The sequence below is a fragment of the Crocodylus siamensis genome, chromosome 6 (genome assembly GCF_052110815.1).
Source record: "Crocodylus siamensis isolate JL-2025a chromosome 6, ASM5211081v1, whole genome shotgun sequence".
Lineage (NCBI taxonomy): Eukaryota > Metazoa > Chordata > Crocodylia > Crocodylidae > Crocodylus > Crocodylus siamensis.
This window is the reverse complement of record NC_143400.1, coordinates 19,230,700-19,248,269: the sequence shown is the minus strand read 5'-3', so window position 1 is coordinate 19,248,269 and position 17,570 is coordinate 19,230,700. Positions and strand designations below refer to the sequence as shown.

The following is a 17,570-nucleotide window of genomic DNA, read 5'->3' as shown; positions in this document are numbered from 1 at the left end:
CAGCAGGACTCGCCCACATGGCAGCAGTGCTCCAAATCGAGCAGCAGATTATTTTCTCCTTTAACAACCAGTCATCACAAAACTCGACCCAGTTCACCTCACAGCACCCGCACCCCCTGCCTGCCAGAGCGGCGTTCTGCATTCCCCTCCCTTCATCCACACAGCCCCCAAGGATGCCCAGTCATCTCTGCCAGCATCCCGAAATCTGCGCAGTGACTGCCTCTCTTCCTAGACCCTTCACAAACTTCAGACGAATCCTGTGATCCGGCTTTCACTTGACATGACTAAGACACCTGAGTCTTGTCTTACTAATCAACATTCCCATGGGTGACATACCTGCACAACTTAACACTTCGACATTTGTCACTCTGTCTTGCCATCTTATTCAAAGAAGTTTACGCAGGCATCTGGTATGTTTGGCGTAGGCTGTCCATGTTTCTGACCCATGTAGAAGAGTGGATAAAACATGTCAGATACAGGGGATCCTGGTTTTGCCTGATAAACAATTGCAAATTCTCTGATAAAAACCCCACAATCTGAGAGTAAAATGAAACACCACTAATATATCAATTGAACACAATGTTTTATTGATATAGTTACAATTTTAAAGCAATTTGGAATCCTACCAGTGCCTCAGTCACTGTGGTAAAATAGAATCTGAATACCTCTACATTTTGGTATTTGGGTTTTTTATCATGGAAAAATCAGAGCTCCCCCTGCACCCTTACCTAGCAGCAGGCAGGTCCAGGTCCCTCACTCCCAAGCCACAGCCCTCTGGTTCTTCTCGTGCCCCTCACTCCCCCTCCACAACCTTCCTCCCCGCCCTGGCAGCCCCCTCACCCCCCCACCACATCCTCCCTCTGCCCTGCTGGTGCTCTGCACCGTTCTCCCACAGCACTGACAGAGGGGCCCCCCGACCTGCCAGGGCTACGGGACCAGGGACCCAGGTCCGCAGCCTTGTGCCCCCCCCACAGCAGCACTCAAGTCCCTGTCACTCATTGAATGAGGTGTCGTGTCAATCCCTGGGCTAGTCTGGGATCCTAGGTTTGATTTGCTAACAAGGAGTATTAGAGATATGGGAGTATTTAGGGATATGGGGTAATGGATATTTTAGGGATATCTGGGGGGTATTTGGGGGCATATTGGAGTGAGAGGGGCCACTGGGAATATGTTGGGCTAAAAGGGGGGTGTTTGGGGGCAAAGGAAGGGCTTTGGGGAATATTAGGGGAAAGGGAGTGTTTCAGGCAAAAGCAGGGCACTGGGAGGTCCTGGGGGGTTTTAGCACCACCCTTTGGCACTGGCCTCTTGTTCCATGTGGCTGCTGCACCCCAGAATCAGCTGCATCTGGGTGTGGGGGCACCCCTGTCTGGTCACCCTCCCCCCCCACAAGTAGCTGTATCTCTGGTTCTCCCCAGAATCAGCTGCATTTCTGGCCTCAGACCCCTGTTGAATCCAGGAGGGGGTGGGGGCTGCAAGTCAGGACACCCAGGCTCTCCACCCTTAGGTCTGGTGGTGCAGGAAAGCCCCAGGATCGCAGAGAAGTGTAAGAAAATTTGTCTTAATTTTATTTTTTGTTTTAGTCTTTTAAATTCCTTTCACTTATTTCTATTTTATATTGCTTTTTAATTTGTAATTTTAATATTTTTCCTTTTAAAACTTGTATTTTTGTTCATGTTATTAGTTTAATATTTTAAAAGAACAGAAGAATAAACCCTCACCTGGATGAACTTTTGGCTTCTAGCCACCTCTCCCCCCAGCTGCCTCCCCCACCTGGATGCCTGGGTCCCTTGCAGCCGTGGGGGCCAGGTATGGTGCCAAATTGGCCACACAGATGGATTCCTTGGGAGGGGGATTATGACCTGGCTGCCCTTGCCCCCCCCCGCCCTCTGGGAGAGGGGGAAGAACCAAAGTGTCCAGGCTCCTGCTACCCCCAAGGTCCTGCCCAGTTCAGAGCCCCTGGGGTTTGCCTGTTTTGGGGGCAATCCCCTCGTACCCAGGCCCTTGGCACTTTATGGGGTGGGGAGGTTAAAGAGGGCTGTTATATGCAGCCCCACTGCTCCCATGTACGTGCCTGTGCTCCCCCATTGCAATACGACCCCCCCTTCCCCTTCCCTCCTGGCTACCCCCAGCCCCCTTTAATGATGCACTGCTCTTTGCATGCATTTGACCCTCTCCACAGCCTTATGTACTGCATGTTCCTCCAGGGGGCTTTCGTGATGGGCATGTCACAGAAGCGGGGTTGGGACCAGTTGTGCCACATGTGGGCACACACCAGCCCAGCTGGGGGATGCACACGTGTGTACACTGCTGCATGCCAGATGCTGTGGAGGCAAGTGGAACACACTGCTTGGCCCAGGCCAGGTGTGCACATGCGTGTGCACAGGGCACACACAAAAGCCATGTGCAATACCCACAGGACTGCAGGGAAAGCACATGCACACCTGCATGTGCAGACCAGCCCCACACAACACATGTGTGCACACAGGCCTGGGAGCACACGTGTAACACACTTGCCTCCCTGTCCCGATGTCGATGGACATACCAAGGTCATGCCCACAAATGGAACACGTGCCCCCCGTTCTGAAACATGCAGCCCCCCCCAAACACATAACCCACACGGGTGTGCAATCAAACACCCATGACCAAGCCTACATGGGAGGCAAAGATGCGCACGTGTGGAACTGTGCAATCCTACATGCCCCCCCCCACTGGGCCAGTGGGGTGGGGCTCTGGCAGGCCTGGTGCACCCCCATTGGCTGGCCCCGCCCTGACCCCTCACTGCCAGGAGGGAACTACTTTCCCCAGCAAAGGGACATGAGGAAAAAAAAACAAAACCTTTTTCTTTGGCAAAGATTTTTTTCCAGGGTGGGTGGGGGAGATGTCACTTCTGGCCTGGAGGCCCCCAGCCCCCCAGTGCAGCCAGCTGAGGGAATTGTGGGGAGCAAGGATTTGGGGGTGGGGGAGAACAGCTACTCATGCATGTCGCAAGGAGAGTGTATACCCCGCAAGCCCAGATTCACAGCCCCAAACAGTCCTGGGTCTTTGCTGTGCCCCCTGCAAGGGGCAAGCTGAGGGTCCTGCCCACCTGCCTGGACTCCAGCACAGGCCCCAAGACCCAGATCAGGCCCCTGTCCCCTGGGGGGGCCCAGCACGGACCACCCTGCTGCAGCCCCCAAGTGCCATGTGACCCCCACAGAGAACCCAGGCCCCTCCCCACTCCCAGGGAACCCACACACCTGGTGCCCCTCACTCCTTACCCGCAGCCCCATACACACACTTGTGACCCAGGCTCACAGGCAGTGACAAGTTTAATGCACAAGCCCCCCGCATCCCACACAGACCCGGGGGGGGGGGCATTGCGCGCGCGCACACACACACGCACACCAGTGGGTAACCCACCCCCCCAGGGTCAGGGGCACATAGGCAATATGATCAGATAGATCCCTGGGAGCCCCACTTCATCACCCTGGAGCTAAGGGACCCAGATGTCCCAGGCCCCCACTGTGACCCCCACCCCACCCTACCAGGAGTCCTGCTCCCCCTCGGGGGTTCCTCTGTGACCTCTGACCCTTGATCCCATCCCCCTGGGGATAGCAGCATGGGGGGTGGGCAGCACCATTGATCATGAGGGGGGATTGTCCATGGGGGGGAGGGGGAGAAAAATGGAGGTGGGAGAGGGGCCTTTTCCCGTGAGCCTCTGGAAGCCACCCCCACAATCCTCAGCCACCCCCACACACCCCTGCTATCCCATGATCCTCCACTGCCTGATTCTCCCCAGCATCTTTTGCAACTCCCCTAACCCACAATCCTTTTTATCTGCATCATGGCCCTCCCCTCCAAAGGATTGTGGGATGTTCCAAGCCCACAAATCCTCCCCACTACCACAGAACCCTTTGCAGCCTGAGAACAGCCCCTCCCCAACTACCCACAACCCTTTGCAGCTCCATCTTGGACCTCAGACTTCCCCAAAACTTTTGCAGCAACCCCCAGTATCCCATAATCTATTGCAGCAGTCCCCGATATCCCACAGTCCTCTTCAGCCGTCTCTGACCCCCACTATCCGCTTCTTTGCAGCAGTCCCCCCAACATCTAACGAGCCTTTGAAGCTGTCCCCCAACATCCTATGCTTTGCAGCAACCCCCACTATCCCACAATCCTCTGCAACTTGTCCCAACATCCCACCATTTCAGCTGTCTGATCCCCCTGACATCCCATAATTCTTTGCTGTGGCTCCACAACTCCTCCCCCCCACACCACTGACATCCCAGCATCCTTTGCACCAGTGGCCCACCCACAACCCCCTGCTCCTACAGTGGGGTGTTGGGGTCCTGCAGATTGGGGGCCGAGAGCTGGCGGCGCAGGCGAGGTGGAAGGCTGTCCCCAGGGAGCCGGTGGCCTCCATCCTGCTGGGGGGCAGAGCCCAGGCTGTGAGGGGGGTGGGGCTCTGGTTGGCTGGCCCCACCCTCCAGGGAATTGCGGCGCTGGTGGGTGCGCCGAGGGCGTCCCCGGGTGGGGGGGCCAGGCTCAGGCTCTGGGGGGTCCAAGCTGCACCCCCAGGCCTGGCGATGCTGGGGGTTACTCTTAAAGGGGAAGCGTAGCTTGCAGTCCTGGGGGGGCACAAAGCGGCCAGGACGCCTGGGTCCGCGCCCCAGCTGTAGGCCCTGAAGCCGGGCCTGTTCCTGGCGCAGCCACCGCAGCCGCCCGCGCCGGAAGGCAGGGTCCTCCTCCATGAGGCGGCACAGGCGCTCAGTACTGGATGGCATTGGCTCCCGCCCTGGCCCTGCCCCCAGGCCAGGCTCTGGCTCCGCCCCCTCGTCCCCTGGCACGGGGGACCCCCCCCAGCCAGCATCTTCCAGGTCCTCCTCGTCATCCTGGGGAAAAAGAGAGAGGTGTTACGGGACGGCTTGGATCCCTGGGTTCTCTGGGTGGGGCTGAGCACCTGGACTCCTGGGTGCCATCAGGGTGCAGGCTCCACCTGCTGGTGGCAAAAGGCTAAGGCTGGTCTCAGGCCTGGCACTGGAAAGGAAGGAAGCCTAGTGCTTGGAGCAGGGGGCAACTGGGAATCTGGATGCCTGGGTTCTCTAGGAGAGGGGGAAGAGGGACTGGGGATGACAGCTAGGAGTCAGGGCGCCTCGGTTCCACATGGATCTGGGGCCAGGATGCTTGGGTTCTACAGGGGTCTGGGGCCAGGATGCCAGGGTCCCAAGCTGTACCTCACCTGGCCTAGGGGGATGACCCGCTCCATGCGCAGCACACGGTCACGCAGCGCCCTTATCTCCTCGTCCTTGAGGTCATTCTGCAGCCGCACATCCTGCAGGATGCCAGTCAGCTGGTCGATGTGGGCCCGCAGCCCTGCCATATCGGGGCCAGTGCCACTGGGAACCTCGGGCCCACCACCCACGGTGCGCCACACATCCCGGGCCACAGCCTGCCAGCTCTGGCTCTCGGCAGGGTCACGCAGGCCATGGCGGCGGCACAGCTCGTGCAGGCGTGTCGCACTCAGTGCCTCCACCTCGGCTCGCGAGTGCCGGAAGTCAGCCAGCGCCACCTCATAGCACACTTCCTTGACAGCCTGCAGCTGCAGCTCGGGCAGGCCAGGCGGCATGGCTTTGGGAGGCCGGCGCCGCGCTGGGATCTGGTAGACACGCAGTGGGGCGCGCCGCTTGCCGCTGCTGGGCAGGCCGCAGCGCCGCACAATGCCCTGCACCGAGGGCGCTGGCAGCTGCTCCCGCAGCGCCGACAGCAGGCGCCAGCTCTGTTCACATGAGCGCCGCTCTGAGTCGTCCCCACTGTCTGAGTCTGCATACTGCGATGAGGAGCAAGGTAGGATGAGAACCCAGGTGTCTGGGCACATACCCCCCCCGCCCTCGCATCTGCCTCCTGCCCCTACCAGCCTCTGCTGCTCCAGGAGCAGGTCAGCCTCCTCCTTCTCACGCCGGTACTGGTTCTCCAGGTCCTGCAGCCTAGGGGGTGGGACGGGATGAAACTGAGGTGCCCTTGGGGCCCTCCCCGACAGGCCCAGCTGTCCCACAGTCCCCTAGGGCAGTCTGTGCTATCCCAGCCCCTCGCTATCCCAGTATGCCATAGGATGGCCCCCCACTAATCCAGCCTGTCCTGAACCAGCCCTCCACTATCCCATCATGCCGTAGGCCAGCCCCCTGCTACCCCAGCCTGTCCCGGGACCAGCACCCTGCTATTGCAGACTGCCTAGGCCTAGCCCCCCCACTATCCCACCATGCCCTTGGGCATCTCCCCTCTCTCCGAGCCTGCCCCAGCTGGCCCAGACTGCCCCAGATAGGCCCCCTGCTACCCCAGCTTGCCCCAGACCAGCTCCCCACTATCTCAGCATGCCCCTGGGCAGCTCCCCGCTATCCCAGCCTGCCCCAGGCTGGGCCCCCACTATCCCAGCCTGCCATGGACTGACTTCCGACTATACCTTGGGCTGGCACTCCACTATCCCAGCCTGCCCCTGGGCTAATCCCCCACTATCCCAGCTTGCCCCAGGCCAGCTCACCGCTTCTCCATCTCAAGCTTGATGTCAATGCCTTGTTCACGCAGCAGCTCGCGCTGGGCATAGCTCCAGTCCACTGGCTCGGTGGGGGGCTCAGCAGGGGGGCTGCGCTCACGCTCCAGCCGTGCCTGCTCTGGGTGGTTGAAGCGGAAGACGTGGTTCTTGCCCAGCACCATGCGGTTACCTGTGGGGAGGGGGCATCAGGGTAGCACCCCAGCGTCAAGGCTTCCAGCCCCATCACCTCCCGAGGACTCCGGCATTGGGGTAGCCCCTACCTGACTTGAGCACCACAGGCTCAGTCACCAGCTTCCCGTTGATGTAGGTCTCGGCCCCAGCGCACGGCTCCAGCATCACCACCACTGTGGGGTAGGGGGACCCCTGAGCGGGGGAGGGGTGGGGAGTCCCTCATTGCCATTTGGGGGGGAAGGGGGGGCTCCAGTCAGCATTTTGGGGCAGCAGAGGGGCAGACTCAAGAGCCCCATGGCAGGTGTGGGGTAGATGAGAGACCAGAGCCATGCCCCAAAGGATGCTGGGAGCCAAGAGCTGTCCCCCGAGGGATGCTGGGAAACAGGGGGCAGGCCCCAGGGGATGCTGGGAGATGTGGGGTCACAACCCAAGCTGTGATACCTGGAGTTCTCAGCCTCCTCCAGTGTCAGCACAAGAGATGGGGAGAGAGAGGCATTAGCCCAGCCACCCCCAACCTAGGTCCGCCCCGCAAACGATTCTGGGATTGAGGGGGCCTGGAGAGCAGCTAAAGCCCCAAGGGATTCTGGGAGAGAAGGGGCCATGCCTCCAAGGATGCTGGGAGTAAGTAGCGCCCTGCCAGAGGATTCTGCATGTTGAGGGGAACAAAGCCCTGAAGGATTCTGGGACTGAGGAGCTCATCCCCCTCCCCCCCAGAGCATTCTGGGATCGAGGGGCTAATGCCTCCAGTGTATTCTGGGATTGAAGGGGAGTAGAGCCCTGAAGCATTCTGCGACTAGTGGAGAGTGGAACCCTAAAGGATTCTGGGATTGAGGGGGCCAAAGCCCACAGGGTTCTAGGATGGAGGGGGATGCTCTCCGGTATCTGGGATTGGTACAGGGGACTCTGGGATTGCTGGCATCGGGCTGCATAAGATCGTGGGACTGAGGGGGTCTGGGAGGGCGCCCCCCCACCCTGGGGCACCCCCTACCTTCCCCAGTAGGGGTGGTGCGGCTCCAGATGTTGCAATGCTGCTCCGCGATGAACTGCCCTGTCAGCTTGATGTCAACCCCCACCTGCCCCACCCTGCGGGGACAGTGGGGCAGAGGGAGGTCACAGGGGGCCTCAGTGCCCTGCTACCCCTCACCCCCCCATCCCAGCATGTCCCGGGACACTCACCGCGTCAGCCCATCTTTAATGTGATACAGCAGGCACTCCGACATGAGGGGGTCCTCGTTCAGGTTCACCAGGTGGGGGGTCTGTTGGTGGGGGAGGATGAGGGCTGGGGCAGAGAACCCAGGCATCCGGGGCTCCCAGCACCCTCTGCCCTCCCCAAAGCCAGAGAAAGAACCCAGGCGTCCAGGTTATGCGGTGATGGAAGGCCTAGGGCAGCCACGAGGGCCTCAAATCCCAGTCCAGGGGGGTCCAGCTCAACAGGTACCTCCTCCCAATTGCAGAACCCCCTCCACTTGCCTTTTTAGGGGAAAAGACCCCCACGGTACCGCCGTCCTCCCGCAACGCCACCCCCATCTCAGCCAGCAGTGCCTCCCTGCGGAACAAGAGAAACCCTGTCACCCCAACCCGGACCTCCAAGGGTTCTTGGGTGCTGAGGGGGCCTCAATGTGGCTGGCTCTGGTGGGGGGGGCCCTCACCGCTCCATGCGAATAGCCTCGGTCTTTCGCAGCTTCTCTTCCCAGGTCTCATTCAGCTCTGCAATGATCTTCTCTGTTTCCTGGTGGTTCCAGAGCAGCAGAGTCAGCATGGAGGGACTGGGGGGGGCTCTCCAGAGCCCCCCTGACCTCCATGACCCCCAGAGGACCCCCTAAGTTCCACATTGGACCAGAAGAGTCCAGAACAGGACACATTTCAAGGCAGGGATCCTGGATGCCTGGGTTCTCTGGGAATGGAGGGGGCTGAGGAGTGAGAGCAGGGGGGGCTGGAGGCTCAGACACCTGGTTCCTCTGGATGTTTTGGGGGGCTGGGGAGTGAGAGCAGGGGGGGCTGGGAGCTCAGATGGCTGGTTTCTCTGGGTGTTGGGGGCCTGGGGGGCAAAAACCCGGATGTCTGGGGTCTCCCCCTTTACCTGCAGCCGCTCCATGGCCTCCTCAGTACCCATGGCCTGCCTCGGCAGGGCAGCGAAGGGCTCTGCCTCCCCATTGAGGGTGCCGTGGGTCTCGGTGCCAGGCACCAGGGGCAGTGTGGGGGTGGCTGGGGCACCTCCACCCTCCTCCACCTTCATACCTACAGAGGCAGGATAAGAATTAGGAGACCTGGCACACAGAGCACTCCTCCCCACCCCCTGCCCCTCGCCAGTGCCCCCCCTCACCGGGCAGGCTGGGGCCATCAGACAGGCCCTGAGCGAAGAGCAGTTCACGCAGCCGTGACACCTCAGCCTGCAGCTCACGCACTAGCCGTGCGTTGGGGTCCTCGTTGATCACTGCGTTGCAACGGATCTGCTTGGTACGGTCTGCATAGCTGGGGGGATGGCATGTAAGGGGTTAATGTGGGGGCAGCCCTGCCCCCTACAGTAGGACTCCTGTGACCTCTCACCCCCAGCTCCCACCCCCTATAAAGACCACTCCCCAACCTTGACCCCCTAGAGCCCAGCCCTCAGCAGAGAGCCTGGACCCCCTCCCCACTGCCCTCGCTCCCCCAGGCCAGAGCACCCCCACAGCCTCACCGGAGGGTGCTCAGGGTCTCCTCATAGTTGCTGTCAGCTGGACTGAGCGCAGCAATCATGGCCGTGCGGGAGTTGCCCCCTATGGCAGGGACAAAAAGGCAGCTGGGGGGGACCCTCCTGGGCTCCCAGATCCCTATGCTTTCACTCTGCAACCCCACAGTGCCTGGAGAATCCAGATGTCCGGGTCCTCAGCCTTCCCTGCTCTTAACCCCCCACCTCAGAGACCCCAGGCATCCGGGTCTCACCCAGGCTCTCCTTGAGCAGCCAGGTGAGCACAGAGTCACGGTAGGGGATGAACTCGGCCTTCTTCCGCTTTGGGTTTTGCTGCAGAAATGGATAGATGGGGAGTGGCTGTCAGGTTGCCCCCAGGCCCCTCCACTCCCTCCCAGATGCAGCCCCCAGCCTCCCCCTCACCATCTCGGCCAGGGCGGAAATGACCTTGCCCAGCGTTGTCAGCGACTTGTTGATGTTAGCGCCTTCCTGTGGGGGGGGGGGGACGACAAACGGGGGGTGTTATAGCCTGGTGGGCCCGCCCGCTCAGTCCGGGACCCCACCCCACCCCTCAGCCCCTCACCTTGAGCCGCATGCCCGTGGCCCCCGAGGAGTCAGCCCGCTCGCTGCCTGCCAGGTCCACCAGCCCAATCTTGCTCACCTGGAGGGGGAAGGGGGTCAGTGGATGGGACTGGGGGGGGTTGGGGTACCCCAACCTGCCCCCCCCCCCAATAATATTGCTCCCATCCAGCTAGGACAAGGCCCCGGCAAGCCCAAAGCTGAGGCCTGGCATGTCTGTGTCGTGCCTGGTACCCCCCACACCCAGCAGGATCCCTTGCTCCCCACCACAAACAGATCCTGAAACTGCCCTCCCCCACCACAGCTGAGGCCTGGCACCCTTGTGTCATGACTGGTACCCCCACACACACACTCAGCAGGACCTCCTGCCCGCCCCCACTCTGAGCTGAGGCCCCACACACTCGTGTCACCCCTGCCAGCCCCTTCCCTCCCCAGCTGGACCCCCCAAGAACCCCCCCAGAATCAGCTCATAACCCCCTCCCCAGAGCTCAGACCCAAGACACTCATGTTACCCTCTCTCCAATGCAGCCGGAACTGAAGACCCTCCTATTTCCGCCCAAATTAGTCCATAATGTCCCCACCACCCTGATCTGAGACCTGGCATGCTTGTGTCATGCCCTGCACACCCCCACCCCCTGCACCTTCTCAGTGTCGAGTCCAGTGAGCTGGTCATGTCGGCGCTGGCTGAAGACGATGGTGAACACAGCGTGCGAACGGCTGCTCGTTTCATTCATGTTGGTGGCAGCCACCGTTCTGGGGGGGACAGGCTGAGGGGGTCAGGGATGGGGGAACACTCCCCACCCAGCAGCCCAGACGCCTGGGTTCTCCGCGAGATGAGATGGGGGCTGCGGGGTTAGGGAAGGGAGCACCTGGGCTCTCTCCTGGCTTTTAAGGGGTCCCCGATGCCTGGGTTCTACCCCAGCTCTGGGAGTGGGGTGGGTGTAGTGGAGACCTGGGCTCCACATCTATCCCAGATCTGGTAAGGAGGTGGGTTTAACGGGACCCCTGGATGCCTGGGTTGGGACAGTTTGGGAAGTGGGGGTCCCACACCTGGCCTTGTTACCACAGTCCATGAGGTCAGCGATGTCCTCAAAGGAGGTGACAGCCAACTTGGACAGGTCCTGGACGTAAGGGCCAAGCAGGGGGTGCTCTCGCACCCTCAGGCTGCCCCCGCGCCGTGGGCTCAGCAGATCTCGCACACGCTCACAGTAGATTTCCATGTAGCTCACCTGGGGGGTAGGGGCAATTGTGAGCCCTGGCCCAAAGCAGGGGGTAATAGGGGAAATAGCGGGGCTGGGACTCACCTCCACTGAGTAGGACACATCAGGGGACGGGTCAGCTTTGATGCGGGCAAAGAGGTCCTCACACAGCTGGGGAGAAACATGAGGCAGCAGGGGTTAATGGGGGACCTCCGGGACCCCCTCTCCCCGCCCCCCCCATAGCCCAGCACCCTGCCAGACACACCCCACCCCAGGGACCACCTGGGGGATGATGCCCTGCTGCCCAGGCTCCTGCCGCCCCATCATGGTGTAGGACTTGCCGGCGCCGGTCTGGCCGTAGGCGAAGATGCAGACGTTGTAGCCCTCGAACGCGTGCAGCAGCATCTCTTCCCCGATGTCCCGGTATACCCGGTGTTGTGAGGCAAACCGTGGGTCCTCCTCCTGGGCACAGAGAACTCAGGTGTGCAGGTTGAGCCCACCAGACCCTGTTCTCCTCCCACAGTGGGGAGAGAACCCAGGCATTTGGGGTCCCAGCTCCCCCCATGCTATAACCCACCACCCCCGCTCCCCTCCCAGAGTCAGGGAAGAACCCAGGCATCTGGGGCTGTCCCATGCCAGGCCCCCAGGGACTCACCGAGGTGTGGGACCAGTACGAGTAGTCAAAGGTGAAGTTCTTGGTGGCATCTTTGGATGTTTTGGGATTGGTGATGCCTGGGCAATGGGGATGGGGAAGAAAAAGACTGGGGTGGAGATGAGAGGCTGGACCCCTCCCTCCACCAGGATTGGGCCCCCCTTAGCCAAGATCAGACTGCACTGAGATCGGGGCGGACCCCTAGACCTCCCTGACAACCTCCTGGGGGAAGGCAGTGCCATGGGGAACCCCTACCAGCCTCCTCCCAGAGATGGGACCACCCCCCACCCCAATCAGAGACGGGACTCCCCCCAGCACTCACAGGTCATCTTGCCCTGCATCTGGATGATGCACTTTGCCTCCTGGCCACTCTCCCGGGCATTAAAAGGCCGGACCCGCACGGCCACCTTCACCGAGGCCCCTGCCATGGTGGGGTTGTGATGTGGGGAGTCAGTGCCTCAGCCACAGGCTGGCCCTGCTAGGGATGGACAGGGAGAAGGGCGGTTTAGTACTCCCTTGAGCCCTCGGTGCCACCCAGGAGCCAATGCAACCTCCCTTGATGGATACCCAGCTCCTATCACCTTAACTCTGCCCCCCACATCACCAACAGCCCTGGGCATCTGCCCCTTGGAAAAGCAAGGGAGTTGTGGCCACCTCCTGCTGGTGCTAGGTGGGGAGGGTCACAAATGAGAGCTGAAGCCAAGCCCACACCCCTGCTACAGAGAAAGGTGAAATCCCCCCAGTCTACACCAGTCTGGCCAGGGGGCAAATCCCCCTGAATGGAAGCGAAGATGATCAAGGCCTGGTGTTCTCAGCATCACCTTAACTTTGTTCCTTGTTTTTGGGACCATGGGCATCGCCCTTCCCAAACTGCCAGAGGGAAGGGGCCCATCTGAATGGGTGTCTCATATAGGGTGAAGCCCCCAGGTTTTATGGGGTGAGTTCCATTCCCCTGGGACCCAAGTGATCCCGACCTCTTGCTGCTGTCCCATGGACAAACCCCGAAACCAGGCATGGCCAGGGGAGGAGGAGAAACTGCCTGATCCTGCTGGCCTGACTGCTTCCCCTGTGGGGAGGAGAGAGCAGAGCTGGTGGTTTCTCCCCGCCCATGCTGTGCCAGCCTCTAGGAGATCCAGAATGGCACATGCACGCTTGTGTGTGGCCACACCCATGCACAGTCCTGGCTGCCAGCCAGACAGGACAGGTCGTTGGCCGCGGGAGCAAGGCTGAAAGCCCAAGGTGACACGGGGATTCATTAGACCCAGCCTGGGCAATGGGAAATGAGAGGGAAGGAAGGGAGCCCAGACACCTGGGTTCCACACTCATTTCTGCCACCCCCCTGAACCTTGACCTCGGTCCCTGACAAGGTGTACATACAGCGCCCAGTGCACCAGCCCCACCCCCAAATGCACACACCTACAGCTGAAGGCTCCCTCCAGGCCGCCGGGAAGGTTGCTGGCATGTTTGCAAGAGGCCTCTGAGCTGATAAACACCCAAAGAGGGAGGGGAAGCAGCCTAAAATTAGATGCAGGGCACAGAGGCCCTGGCACGGCCCCTCTGTTCACACTCAGGGTTGCTGATAGGATCTCACACGCCTGGGGGAGCGCGTCCCCTACTCCAGGGTGGGAGCTGGGATGCAGGGCCAAGAGCAAGAGAGTGGAGTTTCCCAAGGGAAATGCTTCCATATCTGAGACTGAGGGGGGATGCGGGAGCTGCCTGACAAAGGAGACAGGCTTTTCCCTGAGGCCATGGGAGCAATGGGAAAACTGAGGCCGGAGATAATGAGGAACTGAGGCCAGGAGCAACCAGGGCCTCTCCCCCAGAAAAAGTGAAGGAATTGTCTCAGTTCGGGACAGTCAACATATGCCCTCACGGAGCTCTGGGTACGCTCAAGCCAGCCCCTTGTGAACGGGCCTTTCACAAGGACATGCGAGGCGACCGTAACACTAAAGAAACAGGTCTATATTTGGACACCCCTCCCCACGCAGGTGACCCTTCGACATCACTTGAACGCCGCAGGCGTCCATCCAGGGAAGGGTTTCCACCACCACCAGCAGAGATGCGGCTGTGAAGGGATGGACCCCAGCAGAAAGGAGCTTGGCAATTCTCGGCTAGGGTGCCATGAGGTCCTTTTAAGGGTGCCTGTCTCCAGTGGAAACCCCACCAGGACTCCGGTTCTGTCCTGCTGCAGACTTCCCCCAGGTTGTTTGTAGGCAAGAAATGAGTGAAAACGAAGAGCTGGCACGTTCAGGGGGGTGGGGGGCTGGAGTTTAATGAGGCCAGGAAGCAGGAAGGAGGTGGCCCAAAGGGTTTCCCACCCCAGCTATAAGGGCGGAAAGAGGATGAAGGGAGGATTTCCCTTGTACCCGCAGCTCACACAGATTCAATACCGGAGCACTGGGGCTTCCACCCTGAAAACTGAGGGAGAGAGGAGGCTGCTCGGACCTCACATACAACCCTGAAGGACTCCAAGAAGAGTCTTAGATGTACCCGTGCTATTAACCAGCAGCGCCCAAAGCCCCTAGGAAGAGCAGAATGAGCACTTAGATCATGAATTCTCCCCCTGCTGCTAGGATTACAACCTCCCTAAGGGGTAATATCACCCCACAATGGAGGGATTTGGGGAGGGGGGATGTCCTTGCTCTCCTTTTACACTAGGGTTCATCCACCCCGAACAGGAACGAGCTCAACTGGGGTCTCACGCTGGCCTGGTTTGGGGAGGAGGGGAAGAGACAGAGTCACACAATGCGCTTGGTGGGTCTAAAAATAAGCCCTGACTGCATCACTTGTGCGTTCCCGGCCCCCCTCCACCCCCGGGAATCCGTTTTGGCTCCAAGGTGCAGGGGGCTCAACAGGGACCCCCAACCAATGGCTGGGTCCTGGTGGATCCTGGCCAGCAAAAAGGCAGCCAGACCTCCAGTGACATTCCTGTCGCGAACCGGTCTGCCCCTCACATCCAGGGTGACCCCCCCTCGGTGCACAGCTCACCCCACAAAACCCTTCTTCACCCCCAGGCCTCAAGCCTCCCTACCCCCACTCCAGATCACCTCTCACCCCAGGGAGACTCCTGCCCCAAGCCTGAACCCACCCCTGATTTGACCCCTCCACAGCCCCCCAGCCTTTGAGCTCCTGTGACCCCCCAGCCCACATACCAACTCTGTCCAAGTTCTCCCCTTACCCCTCTGCCCCCAAATGACCCCCTGCAGCACTACACCTCTGTCCAAGTGTCCCCCCACCCTTCGCCCCCAAACAACGCCCTGCAGCAACTCACCTCTGTCCCCAGCGACCCCCCTTCATGCAACCCCCAGCCCCCGGGCGGGCTGGGGGGCAGGAAGCTGGGCGCCCCCCCACTCCCCGCTGCCTCCCTGCCCCCCTAGGGGCGCTGCATGGGGGAAGGGAGGGAGGAGGCTGCAGCGAGGGTCGAGTGGGGCGGGGGGTGGGGGAGGGAGCAGGAGCGGCGGCGGCGGCGGCGGTGCGGGGAGGTGGGGGGTGGCAGGGGATGTCGCGAGACCGGGAAGCGGCGCCCGGCTCCTCCCAGGGAGGTGGAGAGGAATTAAAGCGGCGATGCATGATGGAGCAGGGCCTCAGGCCGGGGTGGTGTGCTGGTATTTGCATTTGCATTTGCATTTGCATTTGCACTTGCACTTGCACTTGCACTGCAGGACGTCTGCCTTGTAAGGCAACTCGCATGCTTTGCAGTTGCATCCCGTCTGCATTGCCTGCGTCACATGACGTGTGCACCGATGTATTACGGCGGTGTTGCGTTTGCATCTCATTTGCATCGCGTGCTGTTTGCATTTCATTTGGCATTACATGACGTTTGCACTGCATTGTATTACGTGTGTATGCTATTTGCATCTTATTTGCATATCATCACCTTCCGTTTGCAGTGCAAAGCGTCACCCCTGTGCTGTATTTGCATTGCATTACATGACGTTTGCCTTGCGGTGCATTTTGTGTCACGTTTGCATTGCATTGTATTTGCGTCTCATCTGCATTGCATTGGGTTGGTGTTGCAATTAATTCCGCCTGCCTTATATTTGCATCTCGTTTGCATTTCATGGGATTTGGATTGTATTTGCAATACAGTACAAAGCGTTTGCATTGTGCCGCATTAGGTGTGTCCTGCATTCACATCTCATTTACATTGTACGGTGTTTGCTTCTTGTTTGAATTTCATTGCATTACATTGGCATTGCATTGCATTACGTGTATCTTGCGTTTTGCACTAAGCAGTACTTGCATTGCAGTATCATTGGATTACGTGACGTTTGGATTGCAATACGTTAGTGGGCATTATATTTGCATCTCATTTGCATTCCACGGTATTTGCTTTTGTCTTTGCATTGCATGTGCACTGAAGGTGGGGTAGGCTACGCAGTGAGCACATGGAGTGGGGAGGGACCCTGCTGCATGATGCATGGTTTGGGGGAGCCCGCTGGAAGGATCCTTGCCTGAGGCCCGTTGCTTTACACGTGGTCTGCTCCTTAGCCACTCCCTCCGGCTGCGTCAGAGAGGGACCTTTTCTCTACTCCACTGTGTTCCTGTAGGGCCGGTGGGGCGAGGAGCTGGGGAGGGATCAGCGTGGACTAGCCTTACTTTCATATCCATCTCCTCCCTATCCGGGGTGGGCCAGACTGACCTTTGCTCTACCCCCAGTTACAGCCTTCACCCAGCACCCCCCCTTGACTACTGACAAAGCCGAATCAGGAAGCCCAGCCCACTGTGGAGGAGTTTCCTTGCTTTTCTGTGGTTCCCACTCAGTTTTCCCCAACCGCTGGGGGGGTCCCCCAGCTTTTTTTATTTGGACCCTGGTCCCCCCTCCAGGCCCCTTCAGAAGAAGCAAACTCTTTGCCTGTGTAATGCAGTGGCGAAAGACTCAAAAAAGCCCCCTGGCAGGTCACAAGTGTTTTCCTGGTGGAAACCTCGGATGCGAATTGCAAACAGTGGAGCACCCTTCACAGGATCTCCTGGCCTCTACGGTTGAGAATCGCCGCGTTAGGTCCTGCTTTGTTGTGGTTTGAAGCCAAAAAATCAGATCCCGTCATCCCTTTTTTAAAAACCTGCTTCCCCCCACCTTGGGTTTTTTTTTTTTTTAGAGGCTAAATGGCGACAGGCCTGACCTGAGGCATCCCTACCCAGCCTGGAAAAAAACACAGTCCAACTCCGGATGGGAAGTGCTGGAAGCGGATAAGAAGTGCAGGGCTCCTTTAGCAAACGACTGCCTCTCGTGTGCTCCTGACACAGAGCATGGGCTGGCTTCCCTAGCAGCATCTGCATGGGCAGGGCCCACAGTTAACGAATGCACCTCATTACTTCCAGCTGTCCCCCAGCCCCTTGTGGTTTCCAAAACCCCCTCTTGTACATTGGCAGGTTTCCAGGATAGAGAAAGACTCTGCTATCTGCCTGCCTGTAATTGCTAGGCATCGTTAACATCTGCCAGCAAAGCTGCACCCCCTTACTTTGATTTTTTTTTTAACTTAAAAAAGTCAGTATTGTGAAAGAGGAGGAAACAAGGGTCAAAATGGGAGGAGAATGGGAGCTGGGGCAGCAGTGGGTAGCTTCCAAAGGAGAGCCAGCCAAAAACGGAGGAGGTTATGCATCCAAGGAAACCCTTCTGGCTTCCTTGGGGAGGTGACAGTGGCAGGAGTGAATTGTGGTAGAGATGTGTTCCTCCTGGCAGGTGCTAGGAAGGTGGCCAGCCTCTGAGGAAGGAGCCGGCTGGGGGGTGGGGGCTCTTGTAAGGCTCTGATGTATTCCGTGAGGTAGGGAACG

General features: G+C 59.5%; 1 protein-coding gene across 4 annotated transcripts; it reads right to left on the bottom strand.

Moving 5' to 3' along the window:
• Nucleotides 1-3,290: 3,290 nt before the first annotated feature.
• On the bottom strand, nt 3,291-15,291 carry KIF1C (kinesin family member 1C). 4 transcript variants are annotated; one of them, XM_090055547.1, is made up of 22 exons: nt 15,067-15,291; nt 12,118-12,273; nt 11,799-11,875; nt 11,426-11,605; nt 11,249-11,314; nt 10,995-11,173; nt 10,586-10,697; nt 9,949-10,026; nt 9,789-9,854; nt 9,620-9,698; nt 9,375-9,453; nt 9,021-9,169; nt 8,778-8,935; nt 8,347-8,426; nt 8,168-8,243; nt 7,874-7,953; nt 7,686-7,780; nt 6,787-6,870; nt 6,515-6,695; nt 5,891-5,963; nt 5,219-5,806; nt 3,291-4,871 (listed from the first exon to the last, which is right to left on the bottom strand). In XM_090055547.1, the coding sequence occupies exons 2-22, from the start codon at nt 12,221-12,223 to the stop codon at nt 4,308-4,310; spliced, it is 3,150 nt and encodes a 1,049-aa protein (XP_089911673.1). In that variant the 5' UTR covers nt 12,224-12,273; nt 15,067-15,291; the 3' UTR covers nt 3,291-4,307. The 4 variants fall into 4 exon arrangements, with proteins under 4 accessions (XP_089911673.1, XP_089911674.1, XP_089911676.1 ...); XM_090055548.1 differs by having other exon boundaries at nt 12,118-12,270; XM_090055550.1 differs by lacking the exon at nt 15,067-15,291 and adding an exon at nt 13,212-13,604 and having other exon boundaries at nt 12,118-12,270.
• Between the last annotated feature and the right edge of the window lie 2,279 nt (nt 15,292-17,570).